This window comes from Centroberyx affinis, unplaced genomic scaffold, assembly GCF_046629955.1.
Source record: "Centroberyx affinis isolate AG114_WGS23_722 - 3 ecotype Tasmania unplaced genomic scaffold, CSIRO-AGI_Caff_v1 ptg001778l_1, whole genome shotgun sequence".
Classification (NCBI taxonomy): Eukaryota; Metazoa; Chordata; class Actinopteri; order Beryciformes; family Berycidae; genus Centroberyx; species Centroberyx affinis.
The window spans coordinates 34,340-53,440 of NW_027280171.1; the positions used below are offsets into that span (position 1 = coordinate 34,340).

Below are 19,101 nucleotides of genomic sequence, written 5' to 3' on the forward strand. Positions count from 1 at the left end.
GTATATCGTAATGCAGAGTGCTCGCTGTTCAACTTGCTATGTTTACCATTAAAGCGTCGCTGAAGAACTGTTGGTTTGCTTTCCCCTCACTGCATTCAACTGTTGCTTGTTGTCATGTCTGAGTCAGCAAGAATCCATCCGGTCAAAGCATGGGAATGAAGAATTCAAGAAAAACACATACATTTTTTCCTAAGATAGATCTCTCTTTACTCTCAGTACACATATTGCTGCCATACGTACAGTAAGGCACAATTAGTACACACCAAATGTACATCCTACATTCTCTGTACTGTACAAGTTCGAATACTTGCCCATAACACACACACACACACTACAGAACTGCAGTCAGTGCCATCTCACTTATGAACATTTCTACAACATCTGCGCACATTTAGACCTGAAACCAAGCTTAGACAGCAAACACTGTGTACAATCAGTACGTCACACTGTTCCTTTACATTCAAGTGCTTTTTGGTCATATTTTTTGTATATTGATCAAATTAGTGCATAATTGAGAAAGCAACGCAAGACCAAAAAAAGCTGTATAGATATGAAAATATGCCTCTGGTTTTCTCATATATACAGTAGAGTAATATATTATGATGTGTGCTATATTACTTTCTGATCAATTATTCTTATTTAACATAAAATATATAACCATAGGGAATATTCTTTTGAACATAAAGCGACAAATGGAAGACATTGGAAACAGCTGCAGCTACCTAGTTATTGATATTACTTTCCAAAAAGTAAGCGGTCTAGGTGTTTTTAAACTTCTGCCAGCCCTTGTGCTGTCTGTGTGCATATAGCAATTGCACTGTATGAAAAACAACTACAATATACAATTCTATACAATGTCAATCACAGCGGCCTCCAAAGTAAATTAAAACAAACACTGCACGCCAGTCCTATGAAGAATAAATCTTCAAGTAACTGGTGCTAAGTAGCTCGCTCACCAACATCTCTGCGTACAGACTACCATATACTGTATAAGGTTCCACAGATTATGTCTTTAAAACGTAAAACATTGATAAATAACTTAAAATTCTACAAACGAGGGACTAGTTGGTGTCTATCAGTGCATGTTATGTATGAAAAACATTCGAGCCCTCTCTTTCACTCACCCCCTCCATTCGTGTACAGAGGGAGGGAGCGGTTTAGGGGGCCGACACCCGCACCGTGTAGCGTGGGAGATGGAGTCCAAACTTGCTCTCAATGCCAGCGAACGTGGCCACGGCCAACCTGAAGCCTCCGATGTGGTCGGGGTTGGGCGCCGGCAGGCTGATCCGAGACTTGGGGGTGGGCTCCGAGCCAGCCGGCTTTCTGTGGTGTGGAGAGAGAGACGGAGAAGAAAGCCAGAGAGACACGGCCGAGAGGAGCGGGCGAAAGAGAGCGAGGAGAGGAGGACGAGGAAAAAGCAAGGCAAAAAGGGGGATGGAAGAGAGGTGAGAAAAAGTAAAAAGTCAGGAGAAAATGTCAGATGGTTACACAGTATAAAGTTAAAGACATTATGTTAACCGAGTGGGGGGAGAAAGTGAGAGTGCGCAGACAGAGGAGAGTTTTCATATTCAACAATGTTCACCACAAAAATAAACATCTTAATCGAATATTAAAAGTGGGAAAGGGTGACATTCCCCCAGCCAAAGCAGTAGAAGCAGAACTAAATGAATATCCCACACTGATTTCATGCTGGGTCCTGTGATACACTGCCAACATGGACAGCAAGAGAGCACAGATCAACCCACACCAAACCACACAGAACATTCACTGGATCTGCATTTCATTTGGTTTCATTGTGAGCGTTTGGGAAGAGAAGCTACGTAAATCTACTGCGGCTTCCAATGGACACATGCATGTGCGATACATAAACTGTACTGTACCAGCAGAAAAGAGTGTGGATTAAAAGAAACATTTTTAATTTTGGTGAGAGTAAGAAATTCTCCGCTTCCACTCCCCATTGGACCTTTTCGACTTTAGAGAAGGAGTGAATTATTCTCTAAGACCGACCTATTTCGAGGAGGGAAAATGAGCTAATTTCAATCCCAGAAGTGGGGAAGTACATGTACAAGTCAAATTGATTCTGTCTGCCCTACATCACGGCTCAGTGAGACTCTGTTTGAGAAAAAATGTCACTTCCAGAGCTTTAAGCGAGGGCTTGAGTCTGTCAGCTGATGTGCTCTGAAATTATTTTTGGTCTTGTGGCATTTCTCTCTCTGGCGGGGGAGGGAGGACACCCACCGAGAGCAGCTCACTTGAAATTAACCCTACTGTACCTAAAGGGGCTGTTCTGTCTTAAAAAAGAAAATAAAAAAACAGTAAGTGTGAGAAATAACTACGATTAAGCGTCAGAAATGTCGGCACATTTTGAATCGTCATTTCAAAGTTAGATTATGGGAATCAGCGAAGTTTCAGCCTTGGGTTCTGAGAGCAACACCAATGACTTTAAGGTAAAAAATGGCAACTAAGCCGGATGGAAGGCAGAAAGAAAGAGAGAGAGAGTAGATGGTGACTTACTGTCCGCCAAAGTCGACGTAGAACCACCGCTGCAGGAGTTCATAGGTCACCAGCGTGACTCCGAACTGAGGCGAGGATCTGAACACTCGAGCTACAGGAGGGAGCGCAAATCAGTTTATTCAAATTCATAGATGACAATCATTATAATTATTATTGAACAGTGGACAGTTTCTATCTGTATTTAATCCTTAATAGCATGACTTTTTTCCACAAAGACAATGTGGGCACCAGTCTACACAAATATGTGTATTTATTCTATTACCCAGATTATTCTATTACTCAGATTAACTGGCTCATAAAGCAATAAAATGTTGCTCTTTTGCATTTTTGCACTGGACTGTTTTATGAATGATAAATGATCGTATTTTAGGGATTCTGTTGCTTATTTGTTTTTATCTACAGTGTTTTGTTTTTACCTTTGTGTTTACCTGACTGCATAACCAATTTCCCTTTGGGACAATAAAGATCAAACTCAAACATTTGTAATCACCATACTCCTCCTACTCTTCACCACTACTACCATCATCAGCCTCAGTGAGCGTACCTCCGGCTCCCTTCCAGAAGGCGCGGGGCCCCTCCTCTCTGAGGATCTTCCAGAAGCAGTCCATCAGGCCGTTGTAGGTGGTCTGGCCGGCACGCGCCGCCACCTGTAGCCTGGTCTTGATCACGTCTGCTGGAGTCACCAGAGAGGCCGCTGGCATGCCTGGAGAGGAGAATCATTCAGTAGTCAGGAGTGTCTTGTGTTTTTTGCACAATGTGGTGTGTTTGACTCTAAATACAGCATGGATTTAGCATCAGCCAGGAACAAATGAGATGATTTGTGTAAAGCAGCGTTTGATTGAAATCCGGCATATCATCGTAACTGCATCTGATAGAGTTTTTATCGTTCTTTGTTCCTTCTTTCAAAACACGTCACATTAGATCCTTTGGTCATCTTGCAGGAAGCCTGCCACATACACACACAAGTAGGGACCAGTTCCTACTTCACCCTCAACCAATCGGTACTGCCAGCCCTGCGTAAAACCGCCAACTAAGCCATTATTTAATCTCTGCCTTTTTCTTCCTTTCCTCTTTCCCCCTCTTTTCTTACAGCCGTTTGAAAGGGGCCAGACAATGGATGGTAATGAGAGCAATGCACACTGTGCCCCGTGTGCCTGTGAAAGTGACTGGCTGACTGAAGGGAGTGACTGCGCAGCCCCCACTCCAGCCACTTCAGCCATGAATGGGCTCAATCATCGATGGCTCGGTCATTACCATCAACTGCCCTCTTGACGATTTACTCTGACTTCTTGGTTTTTGTAACAGCCAAACGAGCTATTCAGCCCCCTGATCAACTCAGCATTAGGTAGCACACTGGCACCCGGTGGAGACTGACCACCTGCGCTGAGGAGAGCAGAGGAAAGGAGAGGAGAGAGCAGAGGAGAGGAGAGGAGAGGAGAGGAGAGGAGAGGAGAGCAGAGCAGAGGAGAGGAGAGGAGAGGTAAGTAAGAAAGTTAGACTGAGGAGATGAGGAAGTTTGCTGTGGGTTTTGGGGAAATGTGGAGGGAGAAAGTTTAAGAATAAGGTATCTGAAGTAGAATTGCTGTAGAAGATCTGTCACACCAAAGTGGAAGAAAATGGCAATTACTGAACAGTAACAGTACAGCGGCATATAATACCAATAATGCAGTCATTTCAAAGTTGTAAAGAGCATCTTACCGATACCACAGTCTCAAATATCAATTATTTAACCTTTCTTCTTCTATAAAAATTCCCTGCAGAAGTCTTTCCTCGCATAAGGAACTTGGGAAGTTAGAGATGGCCAATACTGTTTTCTTCAGAGACCAGAGTAATGCTCAGCCAAATAATGCTGTACAAACTGAGCGTGTAATTCAATTTCCTGCGCTGACTGTAAAGCACTAATTGCCAAAATGCTGTAACCGCTGATAAATGTATAAAAGGGGATGATAAATGTTTCGAACTAACGAAAAAAATAAAGACATCATGGACTTGATTTCAATTTGGAGTCTGCGGGCCATGGCTGCCAGTCTTGTGGGAAGAAACCAAAGTAAAAATGGAGGGGGGAGGCAAAATTTATATGACTTTTCCATGTTGCGCCATGCCTCTACGTCAAAAAAAGAGCGCTACTGACACATCTCTGAGGATTCAAAATAAATATTAATTCTTTTACACCGATGTTCCAAACCCTTCTAACTTGGCAGGGGAGTGTTGGGCCATTTTATTGCCGTTTTTTCTAAGGTAAAACCTCTGAAAATCAAATATTAAAACTCTGCCTTGTCCAGATCCTATTTTCACACAGGAAGAGGAGAAACTTGTTAAATAATCAGTGGCTATTTTGCTCCTCATGGCCTGCTTACTCACTGTAATGACTAACCTATAGGGCACACACACACACACACACCGAAATGCCTGCATGCACACCCATACAAACAGGGGTGTATGTATGTGTGCATGCATGTGTGTGTGAAATGGGAAGGCATGCATAAAGTATGCACATGGACGTGTTTGTTAGTGCGAGTGTGTGTGCTTGCACGCATATGTGTGTGTATCTGCATGTACAATATATTAGGATTGGAAACTCTCCCTCCCGGCCTGGTTGGCAGGCGGCCGAGGCGCTTCCCTGCAACAGGGCTCCAAAACCCCAGTCCCCAATCACCGAGCAGCGCTCTAATTAGCAGCTACCGCCATGGAGCCTGCGGTCAGAGGCAGCCTGGCTTCCAGGCCCTGGGCTCTGCTACTGCTACTGCTGGGACAAGAACAGACTGAGATCTGATGTAACACTTTGTCAACATGTAGCCCGACCTGCGTAAGGCACAACCATCCCTGTTCACATTTTTGATGTACTGTAGTTCCAGTAACAACGACATCAAGAATTTTCATGCTCTGCATATAGAGGGCAAACTATCAAGCCTCAGGGTTTAACATTTACTTTTTGGCTCAATAGCCACAGTGAGTCACTCAGAAATTTCACTTGCCCAAACATTGTTACTGAAAAAGTAATGGATACAATAACTTGTGAAAATATAGCCATATTAAGGCTACTCTATTCAAATGCAGAATGGGATTACAGACTAAACGACTGAAACGCAAAGAAACTAAGAGTCAAATGATTGCACCTGGCGTCATGGGACATTAATCTCTTTCAAAAGAACCTCCATTCAAAATTAAGATTCTGTCCCTGCTGTGTGCTTTCGGTGGCCTAAAGGGTGGGACTAGCATATCTTGACATTCAAATGTTTTGTTGAATCACGACTGGGTGAGGGAGGCACTTAGAAGTCAAGGCAGGGATTCAACAGGGACATGTGCTGGCTGTGCTCTGGTAAACACGGCTCGTAGGAAAACATTAGAAGGACCAAAATGCAGCGGTAACTTCTGAAGCAAATATTTATGTCCATCCGGCCAAGAGCTTCGCCCGCCAGAGGGCACTGTTCTCGAACCGGGACTGCGGGACACATTTACACTAAATGAACACACGTGGGATACTGTTAAAATTTATCTGAAGGAAAGGACCTGTTGAGAAGTATAATTATAAACCTTACAATTAGAAGTATACAAGCATAAGCCTTTAACAGACCTGATTACAAGGTTTGCTACTGAGGTTAATTATGCTATCAGTAGCCTAGCTTAGAAGACCCTGTATACAGCCACACCAGAAGACTGATTACAAGACGAAATTCTACTCTAAGCCTGCACAGGCACACGGTTGTCTTAGCCCCACAAATCCATGAATATTTCCAATTAAATTCTGCACATATGTGTGGTCTTTAAAGCCTCTTGTTGCCTTTAAATATCAAGTAGATAGAGCATCATTGTATAACTCTTTTGCTTCTCACAAACCCACAATACACTGCAAACGCAACTCTATCTTAGACTACTGCACTCAGTCCCAATGGAGCCAGAAGTAGTAGGCTACTCATGCAGAATAAAAACAAGAAAGATTTATTATGTTTTCCATTCAGACAATACAATAGGTGGATATTTAAAATAAGGCTAGATAGCCATCTTGCTTGCTTTCGTCTGTTCTTATTCCTGTGTACATATGTATGTACACTACTTTGAGGAAAACATTTCAGAAAGTACTCATGCTTTTGTCACCATTGTATGAAAGCCTTAATACCCTTGAGGGCGCTCTTTACTGTGATTATAGGTACTTTGGTAATTCTGACAGTAGTTGGCGTAAGTGCCTTGTACTGAGCTGCATCCCTGTTGCACCCATAATCACAGAAAATGCCTGCTCAGGTATTATGACTATCAGCGCTCCTGCTCTAGATAAATACAGAGCCTGATTGTTACTCAGGGATCTTGCAGATATAGTCTTGGGGCAAAAAAAACTGTTTTGCTAATGTTATTCGGAAACTCAAGACTACCTTGACTGGATGTTACCTTTAGGCCCAATCCCAGCTCTCTATCGCTTAACTCCTGGAGTATAAATGTGGTGGGGATTGAAGTATTTTACCTGCCAGTGCCCCAGCAAACAGCATCTTGGCCGGCCCTATCGTGCCATCCTCCTCGCTGAGGTAAGCCTTGGTGTGGGCGTAGCAGGGGAAGTAGATGGCCGAGAATGGGATGTCCCGCAGGAAACAAGCCTTAGCACCCTGTGGGGGAGGAGGGTCGGAGGGGAAGAAGGAGAGATATGTAGGTTACAATATCAGGTGGAGAGTTGAAAGTCAAAAAGAGAGAGAGAGAAAATCAGAAGAAAGGGAAGGAGAGAGAGTGGAAGAGAGCAAGAGAAGAGACAGAAAAGAAGAGACAGGTAAACAGAAAGGGGAAGAAGAGTGAGCAGAAGAAAGAGAGTGATAGGGCTGGGGGGATTCAAACCTTGACCTCTGGCTGGGCTCTCTCATGATGGATCGACTAACCACAATATAAAACATTGGCTGTCTATACACAGACCAGATATTCTAGGATTAACTGATGCTATTGCCACAGAAGTACATCCAAAGTTCCACTGGAACGTAATCTCTTATGGCAGAGTCTACTGAGTGAAATATCTACCACAACATGCCAGACAATTCTCAACAATTTATGTCTCTTCATATGCAAACTATCTCTGCAAACTCTCCTCAACAGCAGGTGAGGGAGACAGCAACAAGAGCAAGGCTTAGAGAGTGAGACAAAAAGCAGAGAAAGATAGACAGGCTGACTGAAAAAAAGTAGGGTGGGGGGGAAAGGAGGAGAAGATGGCTCCTTGTCTGCCACTGTAAACAAAGCCATATCATCAAGCCTATTGGGTTTCCTGCTGTATTTCTAGCCTGTTGGCCCGCTGCCACCCTCTTGATACAGCAACTACAGTCAACAGAAGGCGTTTAAAGAGCTGGGCAGGGTCTCCCTGTTTTTGGACAGGCTTCATTTAACTCCTGAGGGATAATCCTTCGGTTCCTCCACACACACACACACACACCCCCACAGAGGATTGGCAGATACCTGGGCTATCTCTTTCCCTCTCTTTCCTCTGGCACTTCTTGTCTGCCTGTCCCTCCTGCTGGCTGGCTGGGGCCAGAGCGGCTGCTGAAAGCCGGGAGATTGTATCGTAGCAGGACAGACAGGCAGCCTCACAAGGCCCGGGCCCAAGGGCCTTAATATGGGAATGCAATGGTTAGGGAATGCAATGGCAAGTAGAGATGGCTTTGGGTTATGAGTCAATGGTGAGAGACAGAGAGAGAGTGCGAGCATGTCTGTCTGTGTACATGTGTGCATGAATAGACACACACAAAGATGAAATGCATAATCTAATTTAACAAAAATGTTCAGTGCAAAACTATACACAAGCACATGCCTGTGCACACCAGTAAACTTATTTAAATACAACGACCCGACGTACATGGAACATCATCTGGGTACATATTCCCACAGTGACAGCTCTCCCCCAGTGATGATTGGTGGCGCTAGTGCGTTAGCCACCATACCAACCGGTAGCTCCACCAGCGGAGGGTGAGCGTCAGGATAATTACCCTGACAAAGGCAGCTCTGTGCCTGGGCGCAGCCCCTCCGGAGCCAGCCCGTCTGGGGCTCGCAGGCTGGAGCTCGTCTCCTCCCCACCTCCCCTCCACCACCGCCAACACCGCTACTGCTTTCTCAATGCACATTGTCTCCTCTCTGTGCGTAGCACGGGAGACGAACGCAGAAGTGTACGCACAAGCATGCGCGCACGTACACACACAATCACAAACACACACACATGTACGGGTGAGGCAGTGTTGAGCAGCATTCTCACAGACCACAGACACACAGTAGCTATGTGTACACACACACACAGAGACACACTCCCTCCAACATAGACAGGTAAACTATTAGGAGCGTACACACACACACACACACACACACAGGAACAGGTAGACAGGCAGACAGAGACAAGAGGAGGCACCACATTCAGCATTCTTTAACAGCCTTGTTAACAGAACCCAAAGGTTTACATGCAAGTGACTTGTCTGCACTGACAGGTGGTCAGATCATGGAGACAGGGAGAAACTCTGCACACAGGCAGCCAGCATACTGATAAGCATAAAGAAATAAAAGTGACAGGGTCCAGTATGGTAAATAATGGGTGCCCTATATAAATCTAAATCAAAGTCCTATTCACATCTAGAAAGATCACTATAAAGATAACTATAAACTATAAGGATATATTGATGCTCAAGCATTCACATTCTCCGGCTTCTTTCTTACAACTTTAATTTGATTGGTTGAAAAAGTTGAATCGTTGTCCCTGCATCCAAAAAAAAAAGCTCTGAGATTGAACCAAAATATAGTTATAGTTATCATTTTGGGTGTTTTTATAGTTATCATTGTAGTGGGAATACAGACATTCTATTTACTTACAACAATATTATGCTTTTTATAGTTAGTTATCTTTATGGTTGTTGTTCTAGATGTGGACAGGCCTTAAGAACAGGCCCTCATCGAAAAACAGTTGAGTATTTGGAATTTGGAACACACACTGACACACATGAACACAAACGAGCGAGCGAGCGTGCACGCACAAAAGGAAGATGAGGCAAATTCATACAGCTGCAGGTATTAAGATTGACATTTTCTCAGTCGATTGTGTTTACAGTTGGAGCAGAATCTCTCATGCCAAGCTCCATTAGGGCTTATTGATGTAATTTAATTAGACATGCTCTGTTTAACCCTGAGGGCCAATGGCCCCGTCTAGCCAGTTCAGCTGCTAATATTAGCAGTAGCCACAGCTAGCTCATTCATTCCTACTGCTCTTCCGTCTTGTGGCCTGGGGTAAGGATACAAAATGGACTGGTAGTATACAATGCTGTGTGTCTGTGTGTGTGTGTGTGTGTGTGTGTGAGAAAGATGTCAGCCATGTGTGTCAGCCCTCTCAGGTCTGCTGTGCCCCCCACAGGTGAAGAACAGGGTGACATTAGGAGTCAGAATACAAAGAAGGATAATGATTGTGAGAATAAGGAAAATGCAGTAAAAATACAACAATATTGCTATATCAGCCACTAATATGACGCAATCTTTCACGCTTGCTTTACAATGTGTGGGGTGCATAATATCACACAATCCTAATATGTTCAAACAGTGCACTGTAATTTTTAGCCCCGTGCCATTGAAAAATGCCAATTATGGCAATTAGGGTTAAATACAGCTTTTAGCATAAATTGTGCCTTTTCTTGTTCTTGAATAGAAGACCACATGGAAATGTTGATTTAAATGATAGCTGATGTGTGGTAAGGTAATATCTGTAATTCTACAATAGTTAATAGAAAAATTGCATATGATTTAGTCATAACAGTAATGAGAAATAATGGATTGTTGTGAAGTTGTGTGGCTGATGAAAATACAATAGAATGGATATTGTGCCTCTGACCATGGTTTGCCAATTAAACTGGTAGCGACAAAGCTGGGCTGAATTTAGCAAAAAATACATTATGACGACTGGGACTGACTGCAACAAAATTGTGCCATTAACTTAAAGATAAATCCGATTTTCAATTTTAAATTGGAAATCCCCTGACTGCAGATCTTGCATCAGACGCCTTGGAAGCTGTATCCTCTCACCTATTCATTGTGGTCCAGTTGCTCTGAGCACATTTCATTTGCCTTTTCAGAAGCATCACTTGATCGTTTCAGTGTGAATCTCCTAACCACTGCACCATCTGTCATCACTTCTGTGATAGGACTGAATGAGTTGGATAATGTGTATTGATCTATACAGCAAACACCTACACCCCCACCCCCCTGAAGGTGTGGCCCACCTTGTAGAGTCCAAAGAAGCCCAGGTCCCTGATGACAGAGAGGGCGCTGACCCGGGGGCCCGTGGTGATCTCCCCTGCCACCTGCAGACGGATCTTCACTATCTCCAGAGGGTTGGTGAAGATCACCTGGGAACCACCAGCCTGGAGGAACAGAAAGGAAAAACAAAAATTCATTGGACATTTCAATTATGCATGGATCCTGTTGGTATGCTGGCTGCCACAACGTACTAGCATGCCCTAGCAATATCCATTTTGTCTGTTCTGTGTTTAGTGCAAGTCTTTGTGTGTGCTGCCCAAGCTCAATTGAAAAAGAGCTGTTCATCTCAATATAGCTTCCCTGGTTGAATAAAAAAATTAAAAATACTACTTTATGACAAAGTCAACAATGACAATGTTACTCTGACCCAGCTAGTGGTGCGTAATTGGTGCAAGTGACGTAATTTAACAACGGTGCAGTCTCAGCAACCAGCTGCAAAACAAACATGTGGAGAGGAGGGGAGTACAGGAGACTAGCGGGAAATCCAGCTGATGCAGTCGAGTCTGTCAGCTGTTTGTCTTCGTCTCCCAGACCCCGCGGGGGCTCTGCCTCGCTCCCTAACCTCTCACTTCACGCCGCTCTCCAAACTTGTACTTGCGAGGGGAGGGTAAAAACACTGCAGCAAGTCCAGACCGGTCCCTGTGCCTTTCATGTGTTCGGGGTAGCTGGGGTAGAGGTGTGGCGAGACAAATGGTTAACTGTGTCTAGTCATGGAACATGACGCCATTTCCAGAATGCTTCTTGGTACTGAGAGACATTTAGACCGTTTAAGATGCTTTTCGGAAACTGGGCTTTGTCTGACTGACAGACCGCCACTCTAAGACTTCCCTGTGTCTCGCATGTTCTTTCTCCTTTAATTGTTTCTCTCACTCTCTTCCTCTGCACTCTTTTGCAGTATTGTCTCTCTCTGTCACTCTGTCTGTTGCTTTGACCTCCTCTCAAGCGATCTCCCTCATCTTCTTTAATATTGTCTCTCTCTCTACGGTTGCCAGTGGTTACTGCAGCTACACGCAGAAGGGCGGCACATCGCAATTAGATAGCAATCGGTTGCCATGGCGCCATTCCTGTCTTAAATAGGCCTGGTCTGTTTGTTGTTGTTTCTCTCATTTTTTTCCCCTCTTTCATTCGCTTCTTTATGAATGATGGATTGTGCTTGTCGCCTCTTGCCTTACGGGAAGGCATCAAGCGCCAATCTGCAACATGGGCATTTTTTGCTAAAAGCGTCCCTCAATTTTAAGCGTTACCATATTTTGCCCAAGAGAAAGGAGGGAGGAGGGAAGGAGAGAGAGAGAGAGAGAGAGAGAGAGAGAGAGAGAGAGAGAGAGAGAGATCGTCTCATTGAAGGTGTGTGCAGCCGCTTTTTAAATAAAACGGAGCAGAGTGGGCTACAGCTTCCCTTCCAGACCAAATGAGAGGCTGTGAATAGCAGGAGGGCTGCCGCTCCAAAGCTGCTATAGCTCACAGCTAACTCTTTATGACTAGTTTTATGGAAACAACCTAGTTGATTACATGCTGGCTAATAGCATGAGCGTTGGCTGCTTCAATTGGAGACTAATGAGAGTGGAGATGGTCAAGGAGAGTAAACAACAACATGGTTCAGAGAGATGAGCTGACAATTAGCGTTGACATGAGAGAGAAGGAGGGGCAGTGTTGGCGATGTTGCGGGAGAGCTTTTTGTGCACTTAACTCTCCCTCAAACGCCTCCCGCTCCCTCAGCACATTCCTACTTAACTTTGGACAATCCTCCTAAACTTTGGATAATCGGGACACAGAGAGAGAGAGAGAGAAAAAGGGAAAGACGAACAGAGGAAGAGAGACAGAGAAATAAACAGAGTGAGATAATGAGAGAGGAAGATAGGGAGAGAGAAACAGAGGGAGAAGAAGTCAAAACAAGAGAAGCGAGGGAATGTCAGAGGTGGCGGGAGAGAGGTTGAGGGTTGTGATTATAGAGTGACAGCGTCGGCGGCTCTCTGATGATCCCCAGGTAATTACAAGGCAAGGTGATCCTGAGAAACCTGGGAAGTCAGCACCTTATGTACGCTCCACCGCGCCCTGCCTGTGTGTGTGTGTGTGTATGTGTGTGTGCACTTCAGAGATTCTTAGAGTTTGAGGACCTAGACACACAGGCCAGCAGTGTACTTATCTTAAGGCCAAACAATAGATTAGTGCCAGCTGAAACCACTAGCCACCCTCCATTAATAGCCATTCACACTTTCATTAGTACTTAGAGAATGCTTAAACAGCAATTATGCTACATGTGCCGGTCTGAGGGTGTGTGCGCTAAATTCTCCGATAAATGTTTTCACAATCTACGGCAGGCTTGAATAAGAAAGCCATTACAAAAGCTTAAAAATCAACCATGCAAATTGCAAGAGATTTACACTGAATAATTGCTAGTGAAAATGAACAAAGCATTACTGTATTTCAACTCTCCCTCCTTTCTTTCTCCATGTTTCTCTCTCTACCCCAGTCCTCCTCCCAGCAATGACCCAGTGAGTATTTTGTGTAACTTAAGTCCTAAAGCGCAGGCCAGTAACCGCCAGATAAGCATCCAGCCAGCTCAGTCAACGGAGCATGCCGTTCTTACCAAATAATCATTAGGACCTGGCAACCCACACTGGGGCTTAATGCTGCTGAGCCATGGCTTTACAGAGAGAGGAGAGGGGAGAGAGCGAGAGGAGGAGGTGGGAATGGAGAGAAAAGCCGAGAGGAGAGGGAAGGGGAGGCGAGAAGAGGAGAGGAGTGGATGTAAGAGGGCAGAAAAGGAAAGGAGGATATAAAAAAGAGGCGGAGAGGAGAGGATAAAAAAGGAGAGCAGACAAGATGAGCGCAGCAGAGAGAGGGACGAGGCAAAAAGGGACGTTAGAGAAGAGAATGAGAGAAAGAAGTTGTTTTAAGATGAAAGGTGTTTGAGGGACAGAGAGATGCTAAGTGTAGCATATTGAAACCGCTCACACAACATTACTATCTCCCCCCCCCCCCCGCTCTCCCTGCCTTTCTCTCTTTCATTCTTACGCTTTATAGGCTGTGGATCTGAGACTGTCGCTGTGGTCCAAACCAACACTTTCACAGCTACCAAATGATATAAACAGATTTCATGTGCTGTGGCTGGAGACTCACTAAAACAGGGTTCAGTAGGGTTCGACTTGTATGCGTGTGTGTGTGTGTGTGTGTGTGTGTGTGTGTGTGTGTGTGTGTGTGTGTGATAAAGGCAGGCAGAGTGCAGTGCCAGCACTAACACCGGGGCCTCAGCCAGGATGAAAGGAGCTGTCACGACGGCTCATGGAGGAAAAGAGGAAAAATCCATCCATCCACACTCCTCTCCTCTCCACTCATCCACCCCTCTCCCTCTGCTTCTATATACATCACTCCACTACTTTAAGGACTCCATATGGGCCGTATAAAAAGGGCTACCATTATTTTTGACACCCAGTACAGTGCGGTGCATTTCTCTAGTATATTTGCTCTGGAGTTACCTTACTTTTTCACCATTTCTTCATACGGGCCTGTCTCTCTCTTTCATCAAATCCACACAAACACAGTCGCTATCTAACACATAAGTAATTTTCTCTCTCACCGTCCATAAAAAGTATTTGCCACTGAATTCCCAAAACTAATAAGGTCAATTGTGTGTGCCTGAGTGGGCCTAAACCTATAATGACTTGTGTATTCTGAAATACTCTGCTTTAGTGATCAGCATCAAAAGAGGGTTGGAGTGAAAGACCTTCTTTCATTTGGTTAGGCTAAAGCTGCTGGGCCTGGTAGACTCAGAGTGTGTGTGTGTGTGTGTGTGTGTGTGTGCATGCGTTGGGGGTAGTCTGTGACAGCTCAGTGATCAAACCTAGGATGGGAGGGGGAGCAGGTAACGGATGGGGGGGGGTCTCAGGTAGCAGCCCCTGTCAGTCTCCGTCTCCTCCCTGTGAGTGTGTGTGTGTGTGTGTGTGTATGTGTATGTGTGTGTGCACACCTGTACGCTCTTCTGTTCGTCATACATGGACATATTCCTGCTTGCATGTGTGTGTCCAGGTCTGTCTGTGTGAGTGAGTAGGTGCAGTATGTGCGCACGCTCCCTCTTTCATGTGTGATCTTTACACGTTCCATCAACAAACAGTGGCTCCCGGCCTCAAAACAGATCACACATTCCCCGCCTGTCTGCTCAACTGTCACAGGGGCGGCCCTCAGAAAACAGGTAAACATAGTTAGGGATGGTATGTAGCCTCGATACTGTATACGCCGTCTGTGTACTGTACGGCATCGTTTCAGCACAGTGCACTTTGAAGACCCAGGATGGCCGAGGAGGAGAGAGGCAGCTGGAATATACCGTGCAGAGGTTTTAAGAGGGAGGGTGAACACTGGAATATGTCATGGTGACTGTAGGGATGGATGTTTATTTTTGAATGAAGCTAAATGAGATAAATACGTGCACACCGGTGCAAACATGTTGAATAAAGATTTGACGTGTATACATTTTGGTTGAATACAGACTCGCTCATTTCAGCTCAGGCAAAACATAATGAGCTTTCGTAGTGGTGAAAATGTAAAGCACCAACAGAAAGCTGAACTCACCATGATGTGTTTTTTTTTTTTTGTTTAAGTTTAAAAAATGGCCTACATATAGATGCTGTATAGATCAACTATAAATGAAACAGACCGCCATGTTGAGTGGAAAACGATGGCTCACAAAGTGTGGTCAGGTGACCTGCAGGGAGGCTTAATTATCTAAACCTCTATACCGTTATACACCATTATGTGCTAAACGAAATCTAAAAATAGTAGAATTTTCTCTGAGATGGAAGTCTATCTGCAACCTTTTCTCATGTGGGCCCTTGGCTAAATGTATAGATGTTTAAATCTATTTAAAAGTCCTTGGGATGAAAAGATTTGAGAACTCCTTTTCTAGAGGATCAGTTATTGCATTGCTAACTAAACCAAACTCTGAATGTAAAGTTTAAAGGGATCTAGCTAAACTTATGTCCAGTATGTGTCTAATGAGCTGGGACTTACACATCCACCAGCCAGGATCTCAGCAGGCAGAGGGACGGTGCCGTCTTTCTGTCTGGCCTTCCCTCGCACAAAGTCATTCACCTAGAGATGCACAAAGAATCCAAATGCATTTTTTAACACAGAAAAAGAGAAAAGAAGAAAAAGAAAAGTGTCAAAAACAAAATAAAATGGTTATGGAGGTTACATGTGCTTGAATTCCCTTGAATTTACACAACTTTTAATTTTTTTAATTTTAAGTAGGACGTGGTATCAGTGTCATCTTATAGTGTGTAGTGTATCTTACCTGTAAATCCTTTTTGTTTACGTTGAGGGATACCTTGTCTTAATTCACAACTGGAGTTCATTATTTATTTATTTTTTGTTTTATACACACATCACTGGCATTAACAAGCATAACGTATGCATTAATCAGCAGATACTGATGTATGTTGAGAAGACAGCAGTAATGCTGCTGTTGTAAACCATTGAGCAAACCATATACATTATTAGTCTAGGTGCTTTTCATCAAGAGGCTTGATGGAAAGTTAACAGATGGGGGAACACCAGAGGAGTGGTGACTGTGTGGTGGTTGTGTGCATGTAACTGTGTGTGTGTGTGTGTGTGTGTGTGTGTGTCCATTATTCACATTCAAGTGTGTGTTTTTGTATGTATCACATAAAATCATATACATACAGAGGATTAAAATAATGGTAGAACCCGGTCTATCTGTGTGTATATGTCTGTGTGTGTCTATGTGTGTGTGTGTGTGTGTATGTGTATGTGCGTATGTCTGAATGCTAGCTAAGGCTGTGACTTACTGTGAGCTTTATGGCCTTCTCGGGCGCCACACCCAGTAGCTGTGGTACCAGACCTATCATTAGGAAACGACGAGATGATTAGACAAGAGAGTGCTGCGGTCCCCCCACTCACTCACACACAGACACACACACACTCACACACACATACACCACTTCCACACACTCCACATGAAGCGTAGCTCCCCGCTGCATGCGTCCGACCCTGCGTGATCCCCCAAACACTAATGAACTCTATTGATGTGGAGTGTGGGGACATCAGAGTAACAACAAGAGAGAGAGAGAGAGAGGGAGAAGAGAGAGAAGAGAAGGAAACTGTTTCCCAGAATAGGAAAAAAGGGCAGAGTATAAAACACACCAACCAAAAGTTTACGCAGCCCTCAATTACAACCCAGGGCCGGATAAAAATAAACAAAATAATCACAACAGAGCGCAATGAAACTTGGCCCCCTACCCAGCCCCAAGGCAACAAGCATGGGCATACACACACATTTTCCCAATAATCTAGTGTGTCTGCAGCAAGGCCACACACACACAAGCAACCAGCCACACAATTGTATCCTAAACTTGGCTAAAGGACCTGTCTGGACCTCATAACAAACAAAAAAAGGGAATATTATTTTTCCAAGTGCTCACATTCATACACTTTCTTTAACACATACAGGAGTGCACGCACACACACACACACATGCACACGCACACACACACAGAAGGATATGGGAAAATACACCTAATGTATTTCGACAAAATCGCCCACATAAAAAAATCCTCTTGTTTATGAGAGCCCCCTGCATCATACTGCAGAAGTCATTTTGCCAATTTTTCACTGCTGATTTTGCATTCTTCCCTTCGCAGATTTTTCCGAGGTTTTCAGTGAAGGCACTCTCGGCTTATATTACATAACTACAGTTTGGCTGTCAGACTACTTGTCTGTCCATCTATCTGGAGCCAGGCCCGTCTGTCTCTCTGTCTGTCTGTCTGTCTGTAAAGCCATTCCACTCTTTACAGCCTTTGTGTTTCTCACAGAAACTCGAGCATTCAGGTTTCCTCACGGGAGCCGAGCGCTGTCAATCAAAATGATGGGATTTCCCGCCCCCATTCCAAGGGACCATTTGCTTTTTTCTATCCTTCTCAGACCCCACCCCAACTCCCACCACAAAAACACAGACAGACACACACCAACCCCCATGTCTGAAAACAGGGCAGGTAGTCATTAGGGATGCGTGCACTGGTATGTGCGTACCTGCTTGTCCAAGTGTGTGTTTGCATGTATGTGTATGTGTGTGTGTGTGTAAGTCCAGACTGGCAGGGTTGGTGCGACACCACCATGCCGTGACACAGGCCTAAAGGTATGTGGCCTTGCGTGTGACGTTCATTGTCCTGCTCTGAAAGTCCCCAGCCAGCCAGTAATCACTTCAAAGGAGACAGGTCAACAGAGAGGTGAACTCATACCGCCCTCCTGTCCACCCTTCACTTTTCTTCTCTTATCGTCTCCTCTCCCCTCCCTACTCTTTTCTTGTCCTTACAACTCGCTTCTCCTTTCTTCTCTTCTCTCTCACCTTATTTCGCTCTTTTTTTCTAAACCTGTTGTGTGGCTATGACTCCCTATGAGTTGTTTTCCCTCAAAATTGCCGATAAAGACAGATGTGGAGTCTGCTTGAGGCTTTCTACCCATTTGTGTTTTTGTTTTGACCTGGTAACATGTATGCTGAACCTACATTAGTGCCTTGATCTTGGGTAATCTCAACCACGGGCTTGTTGGCCATCATGATGCTTGCAATACTGCTGCTGTATTGTTCCTCTACCCTCCAAAAAGAATGATTCTGTAAATCCTAGCGTTGTTGCAACCATTATTGAGAGGCATGAGTTTTATATTACGATGTAGCTGCTGCATAGTAACGTAGGTAGATGCTGGATAGAATCCTCTAGGATGGTGTAAAGTGTGTATTCGTATGTGTGTGTTTGTGTGTACGGACCTCGGTAGAGGCCGAAGAAGCCCTCGTAGCGCACCACCTTCCTGAAGCAGTCCAAGCTGTTCTTGTACATGAGCTCTCCCACCAGGGAGCCGCTGGTCCTCTGGTTCTGCATGCGCGTCTTCACGAGGTCGATGGGGTACACCGCTGTGGCCCCGACAGCTAGCAGAGAGGATTACAAAACTGTTACACAAACCATATTTAGATGCCGATCAGATGTTACAAGGGTATTTCCGATTTAATTCACCTTACATTTCCACTTTATTGATCTGTTAGTATAACCTTACCACCCTCCCCCTCCCCTTATCTTAACCAGGATTCGTATCCCACCCCCAACCTTGTGGCTACATCTTTCTTTGTCCTGTTGTCCTCATTTCTTGTGTAACCTTGTTTCTGTGTCTTTTGTTTGTCTTGATTGTGAAGCACTGTCTAGTTTGTTTTGGAAAAGTGTTACACAAATAAAGTTGTGATTATTATTATTAGTAGTAGTAGTATTAGTAGTAGTATTAGTATTGTTACCCTTATAATTATTACAGATCATCCAGGTTAGTCCCCTTAGGATCAAA

The 19,101-nt window shown here is 44.4% G+C and overlaps 1 protein-coding gene across 1 annotated transcript in view; it reads right to left on the reverse strand.

Moving 5' to 3' along the window:
* Positions 1–210: 210 nt before the first annotated feature.
* The window catches only part of LOC139652294 (electrogenic aspartate/glutamate antiporter SLC25A13, mitochondrial), a 48,069-nt gene continuing 29,178 nt past the window's right edge, over positions 211–19,101 (reverse strand). Inside the window, exons 10-17 of the mRNA XM_071529311.1 lie at positions 18,539–18,697; positions 16,566–16,618; positions 15,769–15,849; positions 10,728–10,868; positions 6,971–7,109; positions 3,059–3,217; positions 2,515–2,605; positions 211–1,323 (exon numbers count right to left, since the gene is read on the reverse strand). Coding sequence (XP_071385412.1) covers positions 1,158–1,323; positions 2,515–2,605; positions 3,059–3,217; positions 6,971–7,109; positions 10,728–10,868; positions 15,769–15,849; positions 16,566–16,618; positions 18,539–18,697 — 989 coding nt within the window. The 3' untranslated portion in view covers positions 211–1,157. The remainder of the gene's footprint in view (positions 1,324–2,514; positions 2,606–3,058; positions 3,218–6,970; positions 7,110–10,727; positions 10,869–15,768; positions 15,850–16,565; positions 16,619–18,538; positions 18,698–19,101) is intronic.